Raw genomic sequence first — 25,466 nt, 5'->3', positions numbered from 1 at the left:
AAAGTAAAATTCAGTTATCTTAAAGAAGAATTATAATAGAAAACCAGTAAAAATAATTTCAGTTCAGCAAAAATAATTTCATTTCAGTAAAAATAATTTAGTTCAGCAAATATAATTTTGTTTCGGTAAAAATAATTTCAGTTCAGCAAAAATAAGGTAAAGTGAACGGGGTCTAAGTCTCGTGCCACACACAATATTATTAAATTTTATAGCAAATTATATATGTTAATTCAATAATAACTTACCAAAAGAAAAATACAAGGTATTATATATTTTAATAAAATAAATATGAAATATAATTGTATTATACGAATGATGTTAAGGCTAAAAAAAAAGTTAAAGAAATTTAGAGACCATGATCTTTATATCCTATTTATAAAAACTGAAAATTTTAGGTTAAAACTTGTACGATTGATGCACTCATACACCCTTCTCATTATATTGAAATAGGGAGGGAAAATCTTTTCATAAAAGTATGGAAGAAAAAATTGTATTCTCAGCAAATTATTTTTTTTATCAATTAGTTAAGATTATGTATTATATCATAATTACTATTTTTTTTGTTGAAAACTAAAATGGTGGGAAATTTTTGCACAGATTTTGACACATGATATTATTAATATGACTTCAGGAGTATAAAAAAAAAAGTATATACACATATATATGTTACTAGAATTATTTTCTTTCTAATAGAGGGAAGAAAAATCCCGTCAAAAAAAGTACAAAAGGAAAAATTATATTCCAAGCAAATTATATTATTAATATTGATTAGTTGTTGTTATTATACTGTATATATATTTTTTTTTCAAAACATAAATGGTGGGAAATTTTTGCACAAAATTTTGAAACATGATATTATTCTGACTTTAAAGAGTAAAATAAAGTATATATGTTACAAGTACAAAAATTATTGTCTTTTTTGGATGAAGTAAACTTTTTTCCAAAAATAATATAAAAAAATGATAATTGTTACAAAATATATTCAATGTGGATGTTCATTATCATTTGTAACTCCCTAGTATTATGCCACCCATTGTAACCCCCATATGTGATTACCTCTATTGTAACCCCCACTTAAATGAAATCTTAATTTCCATGAAGGTTACATACTTACATTATGTGTATATATATATATATATATATATATATATATATATATATATATATATATATATATATATATATATATATATATATATATATATATATATATATATATATATATATATAGCATGGGCAAATCAAAGGAGATACAACACAATCTACATCTCTCTCTCTAATATTCTCCATTTCCCCTTATTTTATAACATGTTATCAGCACCATTGCTTTAGTTATCGGGAATCGGAGAAAACATTAATCAAACAATATAACAAGGAGGATCAACCGAGTTACTGACGAAATATACACTACTTCGTACACATTATTTTTTTTGTCTCCCGTTGAGTTAAGCTTCACTTTGTATTGATTAAGCTATTTTGTTCTAATAGATTATTTTATAATAGATAAATATTGAATGAGTTGATTACAATTATCATTATTTTATCATAGATACAATTATCATTATCATGCGTTGATCATAATCATGAATTTTTGGTCCTGATTGTTATTTTGGTTGATGACATTTTATTCCAATAGGTGTAGTGAGTGTTAATTTGGATAAAGTTATATATTCGTGTTGAAGATCTTGGTTGTTCTTTGTTGGTATCTTAAATAATTATGAGTTGAATAATCATGTTAATATTCTGGATGAATTATTATGTTTGACTTGTGTGCACTAATAATCTGATTATTTGTATACATTGTGAATTAGGCAATTTATTCATGAATTTAGCAATACAAGGTTCTGATTATTAATGAATCATGTCTATGAATGGAGCTGTAATATATTCATGAATCATATAGTATTCATTACAATGATTTTGGAATTTTGGAGGTTATGCGTAAACAAGTTTTACAATATACAATAGTATTTTATTTTATTATTTCATGCTTTTATTCTTATTTTAAGTATTATCCTTATTTTATTTATATACACTTTTATTATCAACCATTATGTTTTGATATGTATATGTTTGATATTTTATGGGATCTAATTTTGAACAATATTTTGTATAGTGAAATATGTCGAACCTTGCCAAGCTTGAATTTGTGACTCTTGATATTACCGGAAAGAATTATTTATCATGGGTGTTAGATGCTGAAATACACCTAGATGCTAAAGGGCTTGGTGAAACAATCAAAGAGGCTAATAAGGCAACACCTCAAGATAAGGCTAAAGCCATGATTTTCCTTCGCCATCACCTCCATGAAGGGCTCAAAAATGAATATTTAACTGTGAAAGACCCACAAATCCTTTGGAGTGATCTAAAGGAAAGGTATGACCACCAAAAAACAGTGATACTCCCTAGAGCTCGTTATGAATTAATATCTTATCTTCTTGTGGCTGAGCAAAATAACGAGCTATTAATGAAAAATCATGAATCACGTCATACTGGCTCTACTCCATTCCCTGAAGTGAATATGACAACCCATAACGGGAAAGAAACTAAAAACAGAGACCATTCCAGTAGTAGTGGTCGAGGTAGAGGTCGCGGTCGTGGCTAATGGTGTGGTCGCGGTCGTGGGCGTGGTTTTAGTGGATATGGTAGAGGTCGTGGAGGTCATTTCACAAACTCACATTCTCACCAGAAGTGGGAACATAGGGATGATAAAGAGAAAAGTGAGACCAATATATGTTACGCCGTTGTGGAGGAAAAGGCCATTGGTCTCGGGTTTGTAGGACTCCAAAGCATCTTGTTGAACTTTACCAAGAATCATTGAAGAAAGGAAAGAAAGTTGAGGCAAACCTTGTTCTTGAAGATGGTGAAGGTGATTTTGATTTTGGCAATGCAAATCATTTCGATGTTGCTGATTTCCTTACTTCCCCGGAAGGGAATAATTTTAATTTTGATTTTGGCAGCACAACTCACTTAGAAGTTGCTGATTTCTTCACTGCCCCAGAAGGGAATAATTAAAATTATATTTTTTTTGTGTCAGTTTTAAGTATTAGACTTATGTTTGCTTATTCGAATGATTTACTTAAGTTATTTTCTATGGTTGTAATAAGGACTTTATATGCTTTATGAATTTATGAACTATTTGGGTGTTTTTATTGATTTATTATTTTATCATCATTATTTGTTTTTTTTAATGCTTAATTTTTTGACATATATTTTATTTCATGAAGAACATGGATATTACTCAAGTTCAATTTGCTATGAATGGTGAAAAATTATGTCTTGCTGACAGTGCAACTACTCATACAATACTTAAAAATAAAAAATATTTCTCTCATTTGATGATGAAAAGGATTAATGTGAGTACCATATCGGGTAGTACAAATATCATTGAGGGCTCCAGAAGAGCCACAATAAAATTGCCTTGGGGAACTGAAATTAAAATAATTGATGCTTTATACTCCCCATTGTCTCAAAGAAATTTATTAAGTTTTAAGGATATTCGCAACAATGGTTATCATATTGAGACAATTAATGAAGAAAATAACGAATTCCTTCAAATCACGAATATAACTCAAGGCACAAAACATGTTTTGGAGAAACTCCCTACATTCTCCAGTGGTTTGTACTACACAAAAATTAATACTATTGAAACTCATGCTATAGTAAACCAGAAGTTTACTGATATTTTTGTTATTTGGCATGACCGGTTAGGCCATCCTGGTTCAATAATGATGTGAAAAATAATTACAAATTCATGTGGACATTCTTTGAAGAGCCGACAGATTCTTCATAATAATTTTTCATGTGCTGCTTGCTCAGAAGGCAAGTTGATAATTCGCCCATCACTAGCTAAAATTAATTTTGAATCAATTAGTTTTCTGGAACGCATACAAGGAGATGTTTGTGGGCCCATACACCCTCCATGTGGACCATTTAGATATTTTATGGTTTTAATTGATGCATCAACTAGATGGTCACATGTGTCCTTGTTATCAACTCGTAACCTGGCGTTTGCGAGATTACTTGCCCAATTGATTAAGTTACGGGCACATTTTTCAGATACTTCTATTAAGACTATTCGGCTTGATAATGCTGATGAATTTACATCTCAAGCTTTCAATGATTATTGCATGTCCATTGGGATAAATGTTGAACATCCTGTAGCACATGTTCATACACAAAATGGTTTGACAGAGTCATTAATTAAACGTTTTCAGGTAATTGCTAGACCATTGCTTATGAAATCCAATCTCCCAATTTCTGCTTGGGGACATGCTATATTACATGCAGCATCACTAATTCGCATCAGGCTAACAAGTTATCACAAGTTCTCCCCATTACAATTGGTTTATGGTCAGGAACCAAATATTTCCCATCTAAGAATTTTTGGATGTGCGGTTTATGTTCTAATAGCTCCACCACAACGCTCTAAGAAGGGTCCTCAAAGGAGGTTGGGAATATATGTTGGGTTTGAATCCCTGTCAATAATTAAATATCTTGAGCCTACAACAGGGGATTTATTTACGGCTCGTTTTGCAGATTGTCATTTTAACGAGTCACTTTTCCCAACATTAGGGGGAGAAAAGAGAGAGTTGGAAAAAGAAATTAAATGGAATGAATTATCATTATCTTATCTTGATCCTCGAACTAAACAATGTGAACTGGAAGTTCAAAAGATAATTCATTTACAAAGTTTAGCGAATCAATTGCCAGACTCGTTTGCTGACCTAAAAAGAGTGACCAAGTCACATATTCCAGCTGTAAATGCTCCATTTAAAATAGATGTCCCGGAAGGACAGAATAAATTTGCTAATGAGTCTAAACCACGTCAGAAACGTGGAAGACCAATAAGTTCCAAAGATAAGAATCCTTGGAAAAGAAAAGGAGCATTGATTGATGATGGTCAAATTGAAGAAACAATTTTTGAAGGATCTCCAGAAGAGAATTTAGACATGATACAAGAAGAAATTCAGGTACCTGATAATGAAGAAATTTCAACAAATTATATCATGTTTGGAATTACATGGAACTGAAATCAAATCGACGTCGATGATGTTTTTGCATGCAATGTAGCATTAGATGTTATGGATAATAATGAGGATCATGAACCAAAATCCATTGAAGAATGTAGACAAAGAAATGATTGGCCAAAATGGAAAGAAGCAATTGAAGCAGAATTAAAGTCTCTTGAAAAAAGAGAAGTATTCGGATCTGTAGTCCGTACACCTGAAGGTGTAAAGCCAGTGGGATATAAATGGGTCTTTGTGCGAAAGAGAAATGAAAAGGGTGAAGTTGTAAGATATAAGGCATGATTAGTTGCATAAGGATTCTCACAAAGACCCGGTATTGATTATGAGGAGACATATTCATTCTCCTGTGGTGGATGCAACGACTTTTAGATTTTTGATTAGTTTGGCAATAAGAGAAGGACTTGACTTACGTTTGATGGATGTAGTCACTGCTTATTTATATGGCCCACTGGATAATGATATTTATATGAAACTCCCAGAAGGATTTAAGCTGCCAGAAGCAGCAAAGTCTGGTTCTCGAGAACATTTCTGTATTAAATTGAACAAATCCCTTTATGGATTGAAACAATCTGGGCATATGTGGTATAATCGTCTAAGAAAGTATTTGTTAAAAGAAGGTTATAAGAATGATCCTATTAGCCCATGTATTTTTATAAAGAAATTTGGATCGGGATTTGTTATAATTGCAGTGTATATTGATGATTTGAATATCAATGGAACTCCTGAAGAGATTTCGATGATTGTCAATTATTTAAAGAAAGAGTTCGAAATGAAAGATCTTGGAAAGACAAAATTTTGCTTGGGGTTACAAATAGAGCACCTAGAGAATGGAATCCTTGTGCATCAATCAACATACATAGGAAAAATTCTTAAAAGATTTTCTATGGATACAGCACATCCATTGAGCAGCCCTATGGTTGTAAGATCACTTGATGTAGAGAAAGATCCATTCCAACCTCGGGAAAATGATGAAGAAATTCTTGGTCCTGAAGTACCATATCTTAGTGCAATTGAAGCACTAATGTACCTTGCAAGTCATACACGACCCGACATATCATTTTCAGTTAATTTATTAGCAAGGTTTAGTTCATGTCCAACCCGAAGGCATTTGGAATGGAATTAAACATTTACTTCGTTATCTTCAAGGTACGAAGGATATGAGTTTATTTTTCCCAAAGTTGTCCAAAGAAAATTTGATTGGTTTTGCAGGTCCAGGTTATTTATCTGATCCTCATAATGGTCGATCGCAAACTGGATATGTGTTCACACATGGTGGTACAACCATTTCTTGGCGTTCTATGAAACAAACCATTACAGCTACTTCTTCCAACCATTCTAAGATTTTAGCAATTCACGAGGCTAGTCGTGAATGTGTATGGTTAAGGTCGGTAGTTCAACATATAAAAGAAGTTTGTGGTTTATCATCTGGAAAAAAGGCACCGACAACTCTACATGAGGATAATGCAGCTTGTATTGCTCAACTTAAGGAAGGATACATCAAAGGTGACAAAACAAAGCACATCTTACCCAAATTTTTCTTCACTCACGATCTTCAGAAGAATGGAGATATAAATGTATTGCAGATTCGTTCAAGTGAGAATTTAGCAGAATTATTCACTAAGGCTCTTCCGACCGCAACATTTAAAAAGTTAGTTTATCGTATTGGATTGCGCCGTCTCAAAGATCTTCAGTGATATAATAATGAGGGGGAGTAATTGCACGCTGCACTCTTTTTCCCTTATCCATGGTTTTTTCCCACAGGGTTTTTCCTGGAAAGGTTTTTAATGAGGCAGCATATATGCGCATTAAATCTATTTTAGATGATGTCCATCCAAGGGGGAGTGCTACGAAATATATTCAATGTGGATGTTCATTATCATTTGTAACTCCCTAGTAACATGCCACCCATTATAACCCCCATATGTAATTACCTCTATTATAACCCCCACTTAAATGGAATCTTAATTTCCATGAAGGTTACATACTTACATTATGTATATATATATAGCATGGGCAAATCAAATGAGATACAACACAATTTACATCCCTCTCTCTAATATTCTCCCTTTCCCCTTATTTTATAACAATAATATTATTCTTATATAATATGTTTTAATTTTTTAAACAAATTAACCTAATATTATATACAAAAAAAATATGTAACCATTTATCAAGTTCAGTGTATGTGGATTATATATGATTGCCAAACTACAAGTAAAATATTATAGGTTATAATGTGTTGAAGATTTGAATAAATAAATAAATAAAATAAAAAAAAAATAGGAAAAAGGCAGAATATTTATTAATCATGAGATGTTGGGTTCCTTGAGGTTTGAGGTGATGACAAAAATAAAGCTTAGTTGGTTGCTACTTGTTTTGGTATTATTAATAGTTTTCTATCCGCGGTAACAACTAATCCAAATACTTGAAGAATGATAGTCTTCTTGTATAAAATTCAAGAAAATAAGAAAATCAAAATGATTTGATCAAATACAACTTTAAGAAATGAATAACATGAAGATCTCTATAATAGAACTTTATTTTAGTAAAGCCCTTTTTAATTTACCTTATTTTTGCTGAACTGAAATTATTTTTACTGATTTTCTATTATAATTCTTCTTTAAGAAAACTGAATTTTACTGAACTGAAATTGAACTGAACTTATTTTAACTGAATTGAAATTATTTTTACTGAACTGAAATTATTTTTACTGAATATTATTTTTTTAAGGTGAAGTGAACAGTGTTTAAGTCTTCTTGTAATAAGTGTGCATGAATTGTTAGATAGATTGACGAAATGTTTCTGGTACTCAGGATACTACCACATGAAACTGAACAACAAAAATTGTTTACTGAACTTTGCTAGGTCTATTAGTTGGCTAATGATTAGTATTTCCAAAAGTTGAAGATTTTGTCCTTAACATATTTTTAGTATGGGAATATTTGTCAACTAAGGCTCTGTTACTTCATCTTAAAAAAAAAGAATATTTAATAAAAATAATTTTAATTCAGTAAAATTAATTTCAGTTAAGTAAAATAAGTTCAGTTCAGTAAAAATAATTTCAGTTCAGTAAAAATAAGTTCAATTCAACAAAAATAATTTCAGATCAGTAAAAATAATTTCAGTTCAGTAACAATCAGTAAACTTAAAGAAGAAGTATAATAGAAAATCAGTAAAAATAATTTCAGTTCAGTAAAATTAATTTCAGTTTAGTAAAATTAATTTCAGTTTAGTAAAAATAATCTAAGTTCAGCAAAAATAATTTAAGTTCGGCAAAAATAATTTAAGTTCGGCAAAAATAATTTCAGTTCAGTAAAAATAATTTCAGTTCAACAAATATAAGGTGAAGTGAACGGAGCCTAAGAGAAATGACTTGTGATTTTTTTAGAGAGAAATTATTTCGCATATATCTTAGTATACGTAGTATTATTCATGTTCTATTTATGAAAATAGAATAGTATAGAAGATGATTTCTATTATCCCATTGTGGAAAATATCTTTACCTAAGATATGATCTTTCTTCTGGTCCACTTCAACTTACAGTCAGATTTATTGGTTAGATCGATTGCTATTGTATTAGGGGTCAAAATTGGATTTAATTTTTTATTTGTTCAATTCAAATCATAACTTATCGGGTGCAAACCAGTTGTTGTGTTTCCACAATTTTTTTGTGGATCGAGTTTTGGTCTTAAATTCATGGGTTAATTTCGATGGTGACAAATTAAAACAAATCAATTTGGGTTAGGTCTTGTTTTCTTCACCTTTACAGCTTGTTTGGATACAGTTTTAGGAGGGAAGGGGAGAGAAGGGGTAAGGAGGGGAGGGAAGAGAAGGGGAGGGGAGGGAAGAGAACGGGAGGGGAGAGAGGAAAAAATTCACCTCCCTTGTTTGGATGGAGGAGAAAAGAAAGGGGTGGGAGGGAAATCAATCTCCAGCAACATTTTATTCATTCTCTACTTTCAATAATCAAATTTCAATTCACAATCAAACCAAAATCCCTTGATTTTCTTCTTCTTCTGAATTATCTTCCTTGATCAACGCATGATTCCTTCATCTTTGGTTCAATCATGGCGAATTATGCAGTTTGTAAACTCTAGCAAAATTTCTACTTTGGAACAATAATTGAATAAGAATCAAATAGCCGAGCGAAAAAGACGAAGAAAGAGCTTACTCGAATCTGGAAGCCATTGATTACGATGACATTATCAATGGTGAATTGGTGGTGGTAGAATAGTGAAATTAGGGTTACGAAATTAGGGGAAATATTTGTAAGAATTCCAGTTTCCCTCAATTTAAGGAGAGAGAAAATTTAAGCTGTCTTTTAAAAAAAAAAAATCAGTTTGTATATTTTATTTTCCTTTTAAATCTGTTTTGTATAATTGTATTTTACTTCCAAATCTTTACTATTTTGGAAAGATTTTATTCCTAAGCAATTATTGAAATATTTTCTCCCAAAATCCTTTCCTTCCCCTCCATAATTTACTACCCAAACAGAGGAAATTGCATCTCTCCCTTTCCTTTCTCTTCCTTTCACCCCAAATCTCTCTATCCAAACAAGCTGTAAAAAAATGTTTAGTAAAAATAATTTCAATTCAATACAAATAATTTCCGTTCGATAAAAATTGGTAATTTTAATTATCAAATAAATCATTAGAGAATCGGTAAAAATAATTTCAGATAGGTAAAAATTAGAAACTTCATTACTTCAATGAACAAATATAACAATAGATCTATAAAAGTAAGGTCCCGTTCACTTCACCTTATTTTTGCTGAACTGAAATTATTTTTACTGAACTAAAATTAATTTTACTGAACTTAAATTATTTTTACTGAACTGATATTAATTTTACTAAACTGGAATTATTTTTGCTGAACTGAAATTATTTTTATTGATTTTCTATTATACTTCTTCTTTAAGTTTACTGATTTTTACTGAACTGAAATTAATTTTACTGAACTAAAATTATTTTTGCTGAACTAAACTTATTTTTTCTGAACTAAAATTAATTTTACTAAATTGAAATTATTTTTACTAAATTTTTTTTTTTAAGGTGAAGTGAACAGGGCCTGATTTAAGTTTTACAAAAATATTTTTAGTTCACTAAAATTAAGTTTTGTTCAACAAAAATAAGGTGAATAGAATAGGAAACAAGAAAAGGTTTTCTATTTTTATTTGTCGTTTTTCAAATTATTATAATTTTAATAAGTTTAACCAAATTTTGATTCATTATATAATACTGTATATATTATATGATTTAAAAAAAAAAACAAAAACCAAAAAACAGAAGGCACAACAATGCAAAACGAGCTGTTAATTTCCCAAACATACTTCACTTTAATTTCGGTTCACGGGGTCGGATCACTTTTTGACAACTTTATCTATTCGGAAATGTGCTTATGATAATGACCAACTAGTAATGAGAGCAAGAATTGGGCCTTAAGGCACTGTCTAATGTCTATTACTTCAAGCTCATAGAATTCAACCAAAACTTCTAAAGCCCAATTCACAAAAAGAAAAAACCTTTTATAAACCAAAACTCAGAATTAGGGTTTTGTTCGCTCACCATTCTCGCGAGTTCAGTCGTCTTCTTCCTCGCCTCTTCACCACAGTCGGCTCGAATCTCCAAAGCTTGCAATCATGGGGTTAGTCTACCTCTCTCTTTAATCGCACTTTGATTCATTTTCTTGCTTTACTGTTCTTCAAATTAAATTTCTCAATTTGTTCAGCTGTTAATTTGGGATTTTATAATTTCTATATTCATTTCAAAATTGGTTTTTGCTACATTGTATTGTATGGAAAATCTAAGAAACTTTTAATGATGCTAATGTTAATAAATTATTGGGGTTTTATTTTTTCAAATTTGTTGTATTCAAGTGTATAGGAAGATTATTGTGTTAGATTGAAGTATTAGTTTATGAATTTATGTAGTAATTGAAATTGGGTAAAGATTGGTTTGTAGGTTATTTGATTGATTGCCTGAGTTTGACAAGAAATTTGAAATGAAATGGATTATATGTCTGGTTGATGCCATAAGATTGACAGTGGAGAGGAGATTTCAATAGTTTATCGGACCGCCGGTGTATCAATATTATCATATACGGAGAATGTGTGTGTTGAAATTGGAGCTTTGGTCGAGGGAATCGTTCAATTTGATAGGCGTGAGATTTATGAAAATTATAGTAATACTTGTATGTTTGTTGAAAGTTGATCATCAATTGTAATGTGTTACTTTTTTCATTTTTTTTAGCCTTATTAACATTGGTGAAACTGTTTCTGTGCAGTAAGACACATGGAATGGGAGCTGCGCGCAAGCTGAAGTCCCACCGCAGAAGGCAAAGGTGGGCTGACAAGTCATACAAGAAGTCACATCTTGGAAATGAGTGGAAGAAGCCGTTCGCTGGCTCTTCCCATGCTAAAGGCATTGTTTTGGAAAAGATGTAGGATTATGTTAGCTCTCTGCATACTTCTTTTAATTGTGTATATGCCTTTGTCGTATGAGAACTTACACAGGGAGTTTTTGATGCAGTGGTATTGAAGCTAAGCAGCCCAACTCTGCTATCAGAAAGTGTGCTCGTGTGCAGTTGATTAAAAATGGAAAGAAGATCGCTGCTTTCGTTCCCAATGATGGTTGTTTGAACTTCATTGAGGAAAATGTAAGTCCTTTATATAATAATGTCTGCAAGAATATACACTTACTGTTGTTTCATAAGCTGCTTCTTGGTGAATTTGCTGGTACTGAATGTCTTTTGACACAAACTTAGTGGTAACTGCTAGATATTTTGGCTACGAGTTCATAGAAAGTTTAGTGAGAGCATGATAATATGAGATACTCCGTATCTTCTTCTGGTTGTTGATTCTTGAATTGTTTGTAGAAGCATATGCGTACCATTGAGTTTTAATACTTTTGATTTGTTTTTGTAATCTTCTCTAAACATTGGTCTGAATCTATCTTTTTCATTGATACGCTGTGTTTGGTTAGAGAATGGGGAAGGAAAAGAAGGAAAGGGGTGGGAAGAATGATGAATTTTCCTTCCAAATCTTTCCATTGTTGGAGAGATCAATCTCTTGCAATTAATCCCTCTATTTCTCTTCCCACCAATTCTCTTCCTAACTCATTTTTATCCAAATGAAAGATTCTCCATCCCTCCATTTTCCTCCCCTTTCTTTCCCTCCATTTCCTTCAATCCAAGCAAAGCATTAATCTATCATAACTTCCTCTCTCTGAGCAATTACTCATCATATCATTCTCTGTCGCTTTTAATTATCTTTATCACATCTAACATGTGCTAGTCACTGCCAGTAGCCAAGTACCTGCTGCAGCTTTTAAATGTGGTTACGTTAACTCTTATCAGAAACCCCACTTTTGATGCTTCTACTATGGTTAACGGTAATATATATTTTTTTAATCTGTTTATCTTTTTTGCTCGTTGCTGCTTTCTGCAACCCCTTTTGTATTACGGGTAGTTGGAAAAACTATATTGGTGACAGTGTTGGTTGTGTGGCTGATTTGTATGCTGGAAAAACAGAACAAAGACTAGGTTTTATGTTGTGGGGAAAAATGGTTTTGAATCTGAATTCTTTTGTTAATAACAAAAACTCTAAACAACTCCAGTCATCTGTTAACAAGTTAATTAGTATTAGAAATGGTGTCATTTGTTTTCTGTCAAATAAAAGAATTTGTTTTCTGTTAACAAGTTCATTAGTTTTACTGCATTAGAGAGTATATAGTTTGAGAAAACAAGATCAGGCACTGTTGGTTTTTGATCTTTCCTTGAGCAAATAATTAGAGAAAAGCTGTTCTAAGATATTGCTACTTCGTACTTCATACTACTTGTCAAAGAATGACGAATCGTTCTCTTTTTATGAAAGAAATTTACCTGATTGGTAGAAGAAGAAAGGTCTTCTGTTAAATGTATGTAGTTATTACTTTGTGTTTAGGTGTACCTTCATGCTGGAAATTTGGATCATTCATAAGGTTTTGGAATCCTTATTTTACTTGTTTATATTTGTTACCAGATTCTTGGAATTTGATATTGTGTACAACATTATCTCTTCGAATGCTCTGTTATTCCTTTAATTCTTAAGGAGTTGTGGTTTGTGCAGGATGAGGTATTGATTGCTGGATTTGGTCGTAAAGGACATGCCGTGGGAGATATTCCTGGAGTCCGATTTAAGGTTGTCAAGGTTGCTGGTGTCTCTCTTCTAGCCCTCTTCAAGGAAAAGAAGGAAAAACCCAGGTCTTAGGTTAAGGTTGTTAGTTTAGTCATAAATTTTGCCTTCTCAAATGAAACATGTACCCTTTAAAATGTAAACTGAGCGTCCTAAAAAAGGGATACCCTCCCTACTTTGTTTTTGTGCTCTATTTGTGTGAATCGTGTGTATTCAAGATGATTTTCATTCTTAGTTACGAGTATTTCTTATATTTACTTCTCTTACCCCATGTCATGATGGTATAGGTTGCTGGTTCATGTCAACAAGATTACCTTTTTTTTTTATCTTGCAAACATAAAATATACGTCTTTGGCTACGCAGAAAATTGCTTAAAAAAACGAGAATTCATTCATTCTCAAAGATTTGTTGATCATCCCTCTTTAAATTTTCACTGTTTAAAACGTTTGTCTAGAACTAGATTAACAGAAAGTGACAAAGTGGGCTAATAGACTTATGGGCTTTGGTTAGCCCCGATTGGATTGTTATCTGGTCACAGTTATTGGGCCTACCTCCTAATATTGTAGGATCTATTGAAGCAACAAGTGCTTAAAATTTAAGTCTAATATACAAGTACAAGATAAATTGTAATTTCGTTGTTTTTTAGTTTGATTGTGCAATCTAGTCTTGCATAACTTTAACGGACCCTTATCAATGTAAAATTGTAAAAATTGATAGTTCGAAGGGAGGGGAGGGAGGAAGAAATTCTCTTCCCTTGTTTGGTTTGAGGAGAAAAGGATGGAAAGGGAGGGAAGGGGTAGCTTGTCTAACGTGAGCAAACAAATAATCATTCACCAATTTGCCATAAACATTGAACAAACAAAAAAAACAATAATTGGATTATGAATGAAAATCAATTGGATTATCAAAGATGGTGGATTAATTCATAACTACAACATGTCAACATATTGTAAGTAGCAATTGATAAATCGATCCAGACAAAAAAGCTTGAGAAAGATATTGCAATTGAGGATTATGTTAAGAATTAGGTTTTCACAATTACAAATATCGCAGAACTGAGGTTGAATTTTAAAAAATTGCAGCAAATTTGACTCGTCGTTGGTTGAGGATAATAGATTTGAGTTTGAATATAATTTCTAGGATATTGCAACAAATTTCGGGAGAAAATCGCAGCTTAGCTTTGAGCAGAGGATGAGGAGAGAGAATGAGGAGAGAGAAAGAGGAGAGATAAGGGTTTGTTTAGTTTAGAAGAAAATAAAAGGGTAAAATTGTATTTTCGTGATAAGCGATTTGTATGATTAATTGTCCTTCTAAATCTTTCCAAACGTGAAAAGATTTTATTCTTAAGCTATTGATGGAAAGTTTTCACTAATGAATGTTATAAGTAAAAAATTTCTAAAAATGCTATCTCCTAACGCTCTCAACCCTGCTACCAACCCTGCCATCAACCCTGCTACCTCGCCGGAACTCAAAGATCAACTGGATCGATTAAAAAAAAAACGAAAAATTACACCTGAAATCTTTTCGAAAGATAATGTTAAGAATGGTGCTTGTTCTCAAGGAGAAATACAATTCCCACCACTGCCAAATTAGGGAGGCGGAGGTACTCAAACTAACCATCCATCATTTAAGGATATGGTTAACCTGAACCATATGCAAGATTTACTTTTGGTAATAACTCCGTTCTGGAGGAGGAGGAAGATCTCTCGGATGACGATGAATTGCCTGATCACATTTCTGATGATCCAAAGTGCCCTGTCATTTTGCTATCCAAAGAAGAAAAACAACGACTGAGGCGCCCTGAAAGCATACTCTCATCATCAAAATGTTCAATAGCAAAATTGGATATGTCACTGATGAAGAGATTGAAAAAGAATTGGGAATTAAAAGGAGGCTTGATTCTCACTGACATTGGACATGAATATTTTATTGCTAGGTTTTCTAATTTAGCAGACTATAATCATGTTCTTACTTAAGGGCCATGGATGCTTGATGACAACTATCTCACAATTCAGAAGTGGATTCCTAATTTTGTGCCAGATGATACACTCCTCCGATTTCTCATTGCTTGGGTGCGTATTCCACATCTTTCAGTGGAGTACTTTGACAAAGAATTTCTCCACAAATTAGGAAGCAAAATTGGGAAGGTTGTTCGTATTGACAATAACACTGCCAAGGCATAGAGAGGACAATTGACTAGATTGAGTGTTGAACTTGACTTGTCTAAGCCCTTGCTATCCAAATTTTGGCTTAAGGGACGTACTTGGAGAATCCAATATGAAGGCTTGAGAATGATTTGTTTTCATTATGGTGAAATTGGTCATCAAGAGGAAAAATGTCCAAACAAGGCTACCGATGAGGTAGAACACATTGATTCAGTAAACAGTGAAGTTTCTCAAAGCATGCAGGAGAAAATTCCATCCACCTTGAAGCGCCAGGATTATGGCGCTTGGATGGTGGTTCAAAAACCACCACCTCAAAAACGACCACCGAGGCCGGAGAAGGGTCCTCAAACAACTGATAAGGGTAATCATGGAAAAAATTCAAAATCTGTCCAAGGTCAAGGCGTGATTGCTGGAGGATCAAGATTTGCGGTTTTGGAAACAGAGGAAAATCAGGGAAATAATATCGTTGACAAAACATAATCAATTAATTTGGAAACCAATGATATGGAAATTTCCACTATTCGTGAGGATACTGTTGACCAAGGAAAATCTTCCTAAAGAACAACAATTCTTGCTAATATATTGCCCTTTAATTCAGGGGAAGATTCTAATATCTCTAAGAAGAATCCTAATATGGTGGGAAGTTCAAAACAAGGCCATGAAAAAAGGAAACAAAATAATCCTCCTTCAAAATCTATCCTAAAGGATATATCAAATGAGCTGGCAAAAGATATCTCCCCTACGCCTTACCAAATTGCAACTTCAGGCAAAGAAAATAGCCTTATTATTTTCCAAGCCGAGAATATAGCTACCAATCAAGCCACTGCCACGACCTTCAATTTTCCATAATATATTTCGAGAGAAGAGATCCTTGATGGCACAAATTAAGGGTGTTTAATCTGCTCTCTCAATAGAAGGGATTTAGGGTTGATCAAGTTAGAGGCTAAGCTGCGACAGGAGCTTGATTCTCTCCTCCATCAAGAGGAGTTACTCTGGTATCAAAAAGCCAGAGTTGACTGGCTGCAACATGGGGATCGTAACACAACATTCTTCCACCTAAGTACTATTTTTCGAAGGTGGAAAAATAAAATTGTAGCAATTAAGCAACATGATGGTTAGTGGGTTCATGACAAGGAACAAGTGAAGAATTTGGTAGCAGGATACTTTGAGAACTTGTTTACTGATGATGGAGTGACAGGAGAGTACAACATCCCAACCGGATTATGCACTGAATTTTCAATTGCCGATCGGAATCAATTAAATCGCCTTTATACCCGCACTGATATTGACTATGTTGTCAAAAATATGGGTTCCTTAAAAGCTCTAGGACCCGATGGATTCCAAGAGTTATTTTATTAGAAAAATTGGGAACTTGTAGCCCCAAAAGTGTATGATATGGCTCTTTCGGTGTTGGAGGGAAAAGGTCTTCTGGATACTTTGAATGAAACTTTTTTAGTTCTAATTCCGAAAACTGAAAACCCAAAACATCCTTCTCAATTTCAGCCCATTGGACTTTGTAATGTAACTTACAAAATTATCACAAAAGCCATAGTCAATAGGCTAAAATCAGTTCTTCCTCTGGTAATCTCTCAATCCGAGTCTAATTTTGTGCCGGGGAGACAAATATCTCAAAATAGTTATTGTTCAAGAGGTCCTCCATACCATGAAGCGTAAGAGAAGTGGCAAGGGATATATGACTATCAAAATAGACTTCGAGAAGGCATATGATCGACTAAAATGGGCGTTTATTAGGGACACCTTAATGGAGATGAATTTCCCGAATTTAATGGTGGAAGTTATCATGTAGTGTGTCTCATCCCCTTCTATGCAAGTCCTATGGAATGGTGAAAAAACGACCCCTTTTTACCCACCCCGAGGCATTCGACAAGGAGACCCTCTTTCACCCTATTTATTCGTTTTGTTCATGGAACGACTAAACCAGGTTATTGAAGAGGCAATAGTCACTGAAAAATGGAAACCCATATATGCGAGTAGGGGTGGTCCGATGTTATCTAATTTGTTCTTCGCTGGTGACTTAATTTTATTTGCTGAGGCTTCCTTAGAGCAAGCAGAAGTTGTGCGTGATTGTCTTGATTGTTTCTCTGCGGCATCAAGCCAAAAAGTCAGTCTAAAATCAAGAGTTTATTACTCGCATAATGTAACAGAGTAGGAGCAAATTTAGATTAATAATGCTCTAGGTATGGACTCCACCACTGATTTAGGGCTATATCTAGGAATGCCGACTTTAACAAGTCGTGTGACGAAGGAAACATATGCTCATTTGTGCGAAAAAATTGACAGACGGCCTACAAGGTGGAAATCAAATTATCTCTCATTAGTAGGGAGGATAACTTTGGCAAAATCCACAATCACGAAAATGGCGAATTACTCCCTCCAAACGGCCAAAATTCTAAGACTTATATGCGATAACATCGATAAAAAGGCTAGATGATTTATTTGGGATGGGGAAGAGGAGAAATCCCGAATTCACCTTCTTTCTAGGGATACACTCCAGTTACCAAGGGAGAAAGGAGGGATTGGGATTCGCTCAACACGGCAACCCAACTCTGCTTTCCTCAAAATTAGGATGGTGAGTGCTTATGGAGCCAAATTATTTATGGTCAAGAGTCCTCCTATATAAGTCTTGTAAGGGGAGATGTGACATCAATATGTTTGAATCTTCCTTAAACATGTCGAATGTGTGGCGAGGAATTACCGAGAATGCTAAATGGGCGTCGAAAGGATCTGCAATTGCAATTGGGGATGGCTGAAGCACTTTTTTTTGGGATCACTGCTGGGCAACCGACACTCCCTTAAGAAGTCATGCTATCATTGATATACCTGAAGAGATGGATGGGGCTATTGTTTAAGAGCTTTGGGAAGTAGGGGTAGGATGGAAATGGGACAATTTTGCTAATATTCTCCTACCCAATATCCTTAAACAGATTGCTCCTCATAAAGTGTTAGAGAACTCAAACATGGGTGACTTGTGCTACTAGAAAGGATCAAGAACAGGGGGTTTTTCAATTAAATATGCTCTCACCATCATGAAGGAAGAGGATTATGTTGAGAAAGATCCCAAATGGGAGTTGGCTTGGACTGCTCCAGTTCAACAACGAGTTCGTGTTTTCTTGTGGCTTATTCTCCATGATCGAGTCCTTTGTAATGCCAATAGACTTAAAAGACACCTCATAAATGTCCCTCGATGTCTTAGATGTACACAAAATACTGATAAAACTCTCTTACACTTGCTTCGTGACTGCCCCATTGCAAAGAGCATTTGGAGAAGTGTTGGAGGTGTTGCAAACTATCCCTCCTTTTTTGGAGGTGATCTCCAAAGCTGGATAATTCGTATTCTCAAGGCAGAAGGTCTAATTTTTTTCTAAAAAATGGACCACATGTTTTGCAGTCACTCTCTGGTGGAAATGGAAGTGGTGAAATGGTGCAGTTTATGGGAGAGATGCTGAAATTCCCTTAGACACAAGTAGCTTTATAAGAGCAAAATCTGATGAAGCGTGGAAAGCTATCATGGGTGATTATGGCAACCAAGGATCAAAGTCGCAAGCTAGTTCAATGAGAGGAGAAGTATTTATCCGTTGGATTGCTCCACCACTTGATTGGATAGCCTTAAATACAGATAGTGCAGCTCGTGGTGCCCCGGGTCCAGCTGCTGGAGGAGGTGTCTTGAGAGATTGCAGAAGGCAATTTATTAAGGGGTTTGCAACCAACTTTGGACATTGCAATGCCTACAAAGCAAAAGTGCTTGCACTTGAACTAGGACTACGTATGGCTAAAGCTCTGGAAATTCCCAAACTTGTCATCCAAATGGACAACAAAGCTTGTATTGATACACTAGAAAATGATAAACTCTTAGGAGGGGAATGTGTTTACTCACTGAGGGAATGTCGTGGCATCATCAGCTCCTTTGGTAGTAATTGTAATCTTTTTCATTATTATAAGAAGGGAAATAAAGTAGCGGATAAATTGGCTAGTAAAGGGGTTGTCCGAGTTGAGAGTGTTTTGTATTTCGATGTCCCCTCGGTCGAAATACGTGATACTTTTAGGGAGGACTTTATGGGAGTTACTACTCCTCGTTTTATTGTTTAGTTTGTAGTTTGTTCCTAGGCTTGGCTCTCATTTGCACAAAAAAAAAAAAATTGTGGTATTATTAGGACGAGTACTTCAAATTTATATTAATTTTAAAAAATAATACTCATAAGTTTTTAAAATAAAAAAGAACAAAAGTAAGCATATTTTATATAGCCGAGGCTTGATCTCGATAAAAGATTATTTGGCATAGATCCTGAATTACACGGACTTGCATGTGATTTGCTTGATGTTACAAAGATCTGCTTTTCTTCTCCTTTGATTGTTCTTCTTTCTTCGTGTTAAGGGTCGTCAAGGCTTGATCTTGTCCACGTATGATCTTCTAAAGTAAAACGACACGTCGAATGCTTGTTGCTCTTTTTCTAGATTTGGTTAAATTTTAATTTATTCGGAGAGGTTTGGATATTTTAGTGGTTTTCTCTGTTTTCTGATATAGTCTTCTTATTTCCCTCCTCTCAAATGAGATACCGGTAGAAAGATTCAATATATAAAGTGAGTTATTCCTAGGATTAGGGTCTTTTGCACTTCAAAATGGGCTTGATAGTCCTAAAACTTATAACCCAAAATAATTTAACCCATTTTACTAGGTTTATTTATTTATTTTTTTTAAATAATAAAAAATTGAATTTTTTTTGACACAAACAATTGAATTTTAAATAATTAAAATGAGCTAATTTGATAAATTTCACCAAAAGAAATTAATCTATCTATACTTAGTATTTAAAAACATAAAACACAAACCATCATTCTCATCATACCACATGAAAACTTTATTTTTCACCAATGGCACATGTCACCTTTCTTCATTAATTAGATTAGGTCCCGTGCCATGCACGGTAATTTTCACTTTATTATTAGTTTAACACTATATTCAATTATACAAAATTATCTAATTACAAAATAAAAATAAAATTATATCATACTAAAGAAAATAGTGGAGTATCACATGCACAACTAATAAAAATAATTACGGATTACGTCATAAAGTTATATGTAGAAAAATATAAATGTATAGTATACAATAAAAGAATAATATTTTTGTGGAATGTGTATATATGAAATATATATAATTACCAAATACTAATGGAAATATTATTGTATTGTATTAAATATATATTCTCTAAGATTTGGCAAAATAAATATATATATTTTGGCAAGAAATTTTTAAAAAGGATATGACACATGTCATTCCTGGTTTCACCTTATCAATATATGTAATAAAATATACTCCGTAGTTATAGTTATAGATTTTAGTGTTAAAAGTGATCAATTTGATGCAATATAATGTAAAAATATTTTGCTTTTAAATTCCATACTATGAATTAAAACCATTTGATTGTAATGTATGTAGAAAAAAATTATTTTAAGCAAATAATATTAATATTAGTAATAAGAATATTTGATTTCTATTATATATAATATATAAATAATTTTATTGTCTTAAATAAGTTGTCAATAAAAAGGATATCAAAAGAAAAATCAAGTTAGAATATATTTAATTTTAGAAAATAGTTTTTGGAGGGAAAAAACGACATCAGGAGGTGACATGTGTCATTCCTGGTATTTGTTTTAGTATTAAGTTATTGATTAATCCTTTTTCTTATATTTAAAAAAAAGAACTAGTTTTAATTCAATACATGTATGAATGTTATTTGATTCATTTTCCCCCAACTTAATATCTTTTACAATTACATTCAATTTTCACCCCTTCTTCTCCTTTATAAACTATTCATTTTCCAATCTAATATATATATATATATATATATATATATATATATATAAAAGGGAGTTTTTCCCCGAGTTTTTAGAGAGCCACGTAGGATTTAATTTTCTTAGTGCGCCATGTAGGATTATAAATTTAAGTTGTAGCCAATTAAATAAGAGATTATTAATTTCTTTTACAATTAAATAATTCAAATGACACGTAAACAAAATTGACGAATGATATTTTAAAGTTTAAATTAATTATATACAAAATATTATCTTTTGAGATTAAGAATTTTATCTAATATTTTAAAACTAATATCATAACAATTTTAATCGCATAAATATGCAAAATATTTTTTAAAAAAATACTGACAAACCGTGCATCGCACAGGCTTCATCTAGTTAAAATATATTATAAAATAATATTGTACACCTATAACATCCCGTGCATTGCATGAGTCAAAAGGCTAGTTTTAATTTATAGTTAAACAAGCATTAAGTTAATAAATTGTCTTTTTACCAGCCTAACATCCAACATGGCATATGTATAATTTTTTCATGCATACGATAAAGTCCTATTCTTTTAAGCTGATACGTGATCTATTCTGTTCCAAAGCTCAAAAGAACATGGCCTAACACTTTAAAAAATCACAGTACGACTTGAGATAGTGATGATAATGACCAACGAGTAATAGATTTGGGCCTTAAGGCACTATCTATATTAGTTCAATAGTTCAAGCTCATACAAATTAAATCCAAAGCCCAAATAATTTTTTTTTTTTATAAAAAAAAAAAAAAAACCTATTATAAACCAAAACTAAAAATTAGGGTTTCGTTCGCTCCCTATTATCGCGAGTTCAGTCGTCTTCTTCCTCGCCTCTTCACCACACTCGACGCGAATCTCCAAAGCTTGCAATCATGGGGTTAGTCTTTCTCTCTACTCTCTAAACTGGTGGTGTTGTTTTAATCGCACTTAATTCATTTTCTTGCTTTAATGTCCTTCGAATTTCTCTTTTGTTGAGCTGTTAATTTGGGGATTTGTATTTTCTATATTCATTTCAAAATTGGTTTTTGCTACATTGTATTGTATGGAATGCTAATGTTGATAAATTATCGGGGTTTTATTTTTTCAAATTTGTTGTATTCAAGTACATAGGAAGATTATTGTGTTAGATTGAAGGATTAGGTTGTGCACTAATTGAAATTAATTAAAGATAGATTTGGAGATTATTTGACTGATTGCTGAATTTTGACAAGAAATTTGAAATGGAAATTGATTATATGTGTTGTTGCTGTGATAAGATTGACATTGGAGATTACAATAGTTTATCGGATTGGCGGTGTATCGATATTATCATGTAATTGTGGTTGAACTAAAATACTGTTGTGTACGGAGTATTTGTGTGTTAAAATTGGAGTTTTAGTTGAAGGATTCATTAAATTGGAACTAAAAGTAGTGTTTTTGTTTAAAATGGAGCTGTTATTTAGTGGATAATCAAATTTTTATTTGTGTATGATATGTAGAAATCATGGTAGTCGTTGTTCTGTGGGTTAAATTGAAGTAATGCTTGGAGTGTATAATTGTGTTACTTTTTTTTATTCTTTCCTTTCGTTTTAACTTGGGTGTAACTGTTTCTGTGCAGTAAGACACATGGAATGGGAGCTGCGCGCAAGCTGAAGTCCCACCGCAGAAGGCAAAGGTGGGCTGACAAGTCATACAAGAAGTCACATCTTGGAAATGAGTGGAAGAAGCCGTTCGCTGGCTCTTCCCATGCTAAGGGCATTGTTTTGGAAAAGATGTAGGATTATTTCAGCTCACTGCTTACTACTTTTAATTGTGTATGTTTTTTTTGTATGAGAACTTATCCAAAGAGTTTTTGATGCAGTGGTATTGAAGCTAAACAGCCCAACTCTGCTATCAGAAAGTGTGCTCGTGTGCAGTTGATTAAGAATGGAAAGAAGATCGCTGCTTTCGTTCCCAATGATGGTTGTTTGAACTTCATTGAGGAAAATGTAAGTCCTTTTTATAAGTTTGTCTGCAAGCATATGCACTTTCTGATTCGCAAACTGCTTCTTATTAAATTTGCTGGTACTTTATGCCTTTTGACAAAAACTTAGTGGTAACTGCTAGTTATTTTGACTATGAGTTCATAGTAAGTTGTAGTGTGAGAGCATGATAATATGAGGTACTCCGTATCTTCAACTGATTGTTGGTCATTGAATTGTCTGTAGAAGCATGTGTACCATTGAATTTATATACTTTTGATATGCTTTAGTAAATTTTCTTCTCTAAACATCGGTTTGAATGTTCAACTATACCCCTAATTTGACCAGAGTCTTTCCTTTCCATTGATTTTCTGTTTTCCTTTAATATATAATAACTTCGTCACTGAGCGTATGCTCATCTTTCCATTCTTTGTCGCTTTTAATTATCTATCTCATTTGTTGTCTTCCTCATATCTACCATTTGCTAGTAGCCAATAACCTGCAGCAGCTTTTAATGGTGATTACACTTAACTCTTATCGGAAACTCCACTTGATGCTTCTACCATGGTTGACAGAAATGTCTTTCTAATCTGTTCCTTTTTTGCTCATTTCTGCTTCCTGCAACTGCTTTTGTATTAATGGTGGAGGGTAGGTGGAAAAACTATATTTGTGACACGGTTGTGTGGCTGATTCATATGCTGGAAACAGAACAAAGATAAGGTTGTGTGATGTAGGGATAAATGGTTTTAAATCTGATTTCTATTATTGGTGTCTTTGGGGACAAGTGTCTTAAATAACGTAAATTTTAAACTCAAGTCAGTTAACAATTTTTAGTTTTAGAAATGATAAATTCGTTTTCTGTTGAGAATTATTTGGAAAAATACTAGCATCTGATTACTGAAGGGTTGACATTAGTTACAATGCTTATCTTATATTATGAACTCTCGAGCCCAGTTTATCAAGAAACATATAAAAACATGAGTGTGCACTCTTTCTTTGCTGGTTTATCTGATGCTTCTGCCAGTACTCTTCCTGCACTCATTTGTGTGCAGTTTACATGGTGCAGCTATGTTTTATGATTTAATACTAACTGTGCAAATATTGCGTTGGAGATTATATAGCTTGAGAAAATAAGATCAGTTGGTTTTTGATCCTTTCTTGAGCAAATCATCTGAAAAAAGCATTTCTAAGATATTGCTACTTCATACTACTTATCAAAGAACGATGATTTGTTCCCTTTATATGAAAGAAATCTACTACCTGATTGGTAGAAGAATTCAAGTTCTGTTATATTTATGTAGTTTAATAGTGTTGGGTGTAGCTTCATGCTGGAACTTTGGGTCATGCTTAAGGCTTTGGAATACTTATTTTACCTGTTTGTCTATATTTTTCACCGGATTTGCAAGATTTTGGATATTGTGTATAACACTCTCTCTTTGGATGCTCTATTATTCCTTCCATTTTTAAGGAGTTGTGGTTTGTGCAGGATGAGGTGTTGATTGCTGGATTTGGTCGTAAAGGACATGCCGTGGGAGATATTCCTGGAGTCCGTTTTAAGGTTGTCAAGGTTGCTGGTGTCTCTCTTCTAGCCCTCTTCAAGGAAAAGAAGGAAAAACCCAGGTCTTAGGTTAAGGTTGTTAATTTAGTCTTAAATTTTGCCTACTCAGATGAAACTTGTACCCTCTTAAATGGAAACTGAACGTCTTTAAAAATGGATACCCTCCCTACTTTGTTTTTGTGCTCTATTCGTCTGTTCAAGATTGATTTTCTCTATTCTTAGTTCTTGCTTATATTTCAAGTTGGTTTATTTACTTCTCTTTCCCATGTCATGAAGGTATAATAGCCGGAATTCTTGTCTACAAGATCACATTTTTTTATCTTGCACATTAAACATAAAAAAGTCTTTGGATATGCTGAAATGTGCTTTAAACTACGAAAATTAACCATTCATTCGTTGTGAAAGATTTGATCATTCCTTTGTATTAAATCTCACAGTTTAAAACATTTGTTTAGAACTAGATTAACTGGGAGTCTGAGAGTGGCCAAGTAGGCTAACAGAACTTTGGGCTGTGACTTGCACCAATTGGATTGTCATATGGACTCGGTTATTGGGCCTGCCTCCTAATATTTCAACAGATTTTTTTGAAGAAACAAGTGCTTAAAATTTAAGTCAAATATTTCCTTCATTCTAATAATATTGTAACAATTAAACTTTTGTATTATTCATCACTTTTGTTTGACCACATAATATAATTCATACATGAAATATAGTCATGTGGAATCTTATTAGATTTGTCTTAT

The 25,466-nt window shown here is 33.0% G+C and overlaps 2 protein-coding genes across 2 annotated transcripts; both read left to right on the top strand.

Annotated features, from left to right (window-relative positions):
- Window positions 1-10,518: 10,518 nt before the first annotated feature.
- On the top strand, window positions 10,519-13,453 carry LOC145593178 (small ribosomal subunit protein uS12). The gene is made up of 4 exons (XM_081649685.1): window positions 10,519-10,673; window positions 11,313-11,468; window positions 11,558-11,684; window positions 13,135-13,453. The coding sequence occupies exons 1-4, from the start codon at window positions 10,669-10,671 to the stop codon at window positions 13,273-13,275; spliced, it is 429 nt and encodes a 142-aa protein (XP_081505811.1). The 5' UTR covers window positions 10,519-10,668; the 3' UTR covers window positions 13,276-13,453.
- Window positions 13,454-21,980: 8,527 nt separating this feature from the next.
- LOC145591565 (small ribosomal subunit protein uS12) lies at window positions 21,981-24,910 on the top strand. Its single transcript, XM_081648053.1, has 4 exons — window positions 21,981-22,102; window positions 22,823-22,978; window positions 23,066-23,192; window positions 24,652-24,910. Exons 1-4 carry the CDS (start codon window positions 22,098-22,100, stop codon window positions 24,790-24,792), a joined length of 429 nt encoding a protein of 142 aa, XP_081504179.1. The 5' UTR covers window positions 21,981-22,097; the 3' UTR covers window positions 24,793-24,910.
- The last annotated feature ends 556 nt before the right edge of the window (window positions 24,911-25,466 follow it).

Source organism: Chenopodium album, chromosome 18 (assembly GCF_948465745.1).
Source record: "Chenopodium album chromosome 18, dcCheAlbu1.1, whole genome shotgun sequence".
Classification (NCBI taxonomy): Eukaryota; Viridiplantae; Streptophyta; class Magnoliopsida; order Caryophyllales; family Amaranthaceae; genus Chenopodium; species Chenopodium album.
Note: the sequence above shows the minus strand (reverse complement) of the source record. Positions and strands in the feature narration are given on the sequence as shown.

Coding starts and splice junctions, on each gene's coding strand:
- LOC145593178 (XM_081649685.1), top strand. Junction 11,469..11,557: donor GGCATTGTTTTGGAAAAGAT/GTAGGATTATGT, acceptor TTTTTGATGCAG/TGGTATTGAAGCTAAGCAGC. Junction 11,685..13,134: donor TGAACTTCATTGAGGAAAAT/GTAAGTCCTTTA, acceptor TGGTTTGTGCAG/GATGAGGTATTGATTGCTGG.
- LOC145591565 (XM_081648053.1), top strand. Junction 22,979..23,065: donor GGCATTGTTTTGGAAAAGAT/GTAGGATTATTT, acceptor TTTTTGATGCAG/TGGTATTGAAGCTAAACAGC. Junction 23,193..24,651: donor TGAACTTCATTGAGGAAAAT/GTAAGTCCTTTT, acceptor TGGTTTGTGCAG/GATGAGGTGTTGATTGCTGG.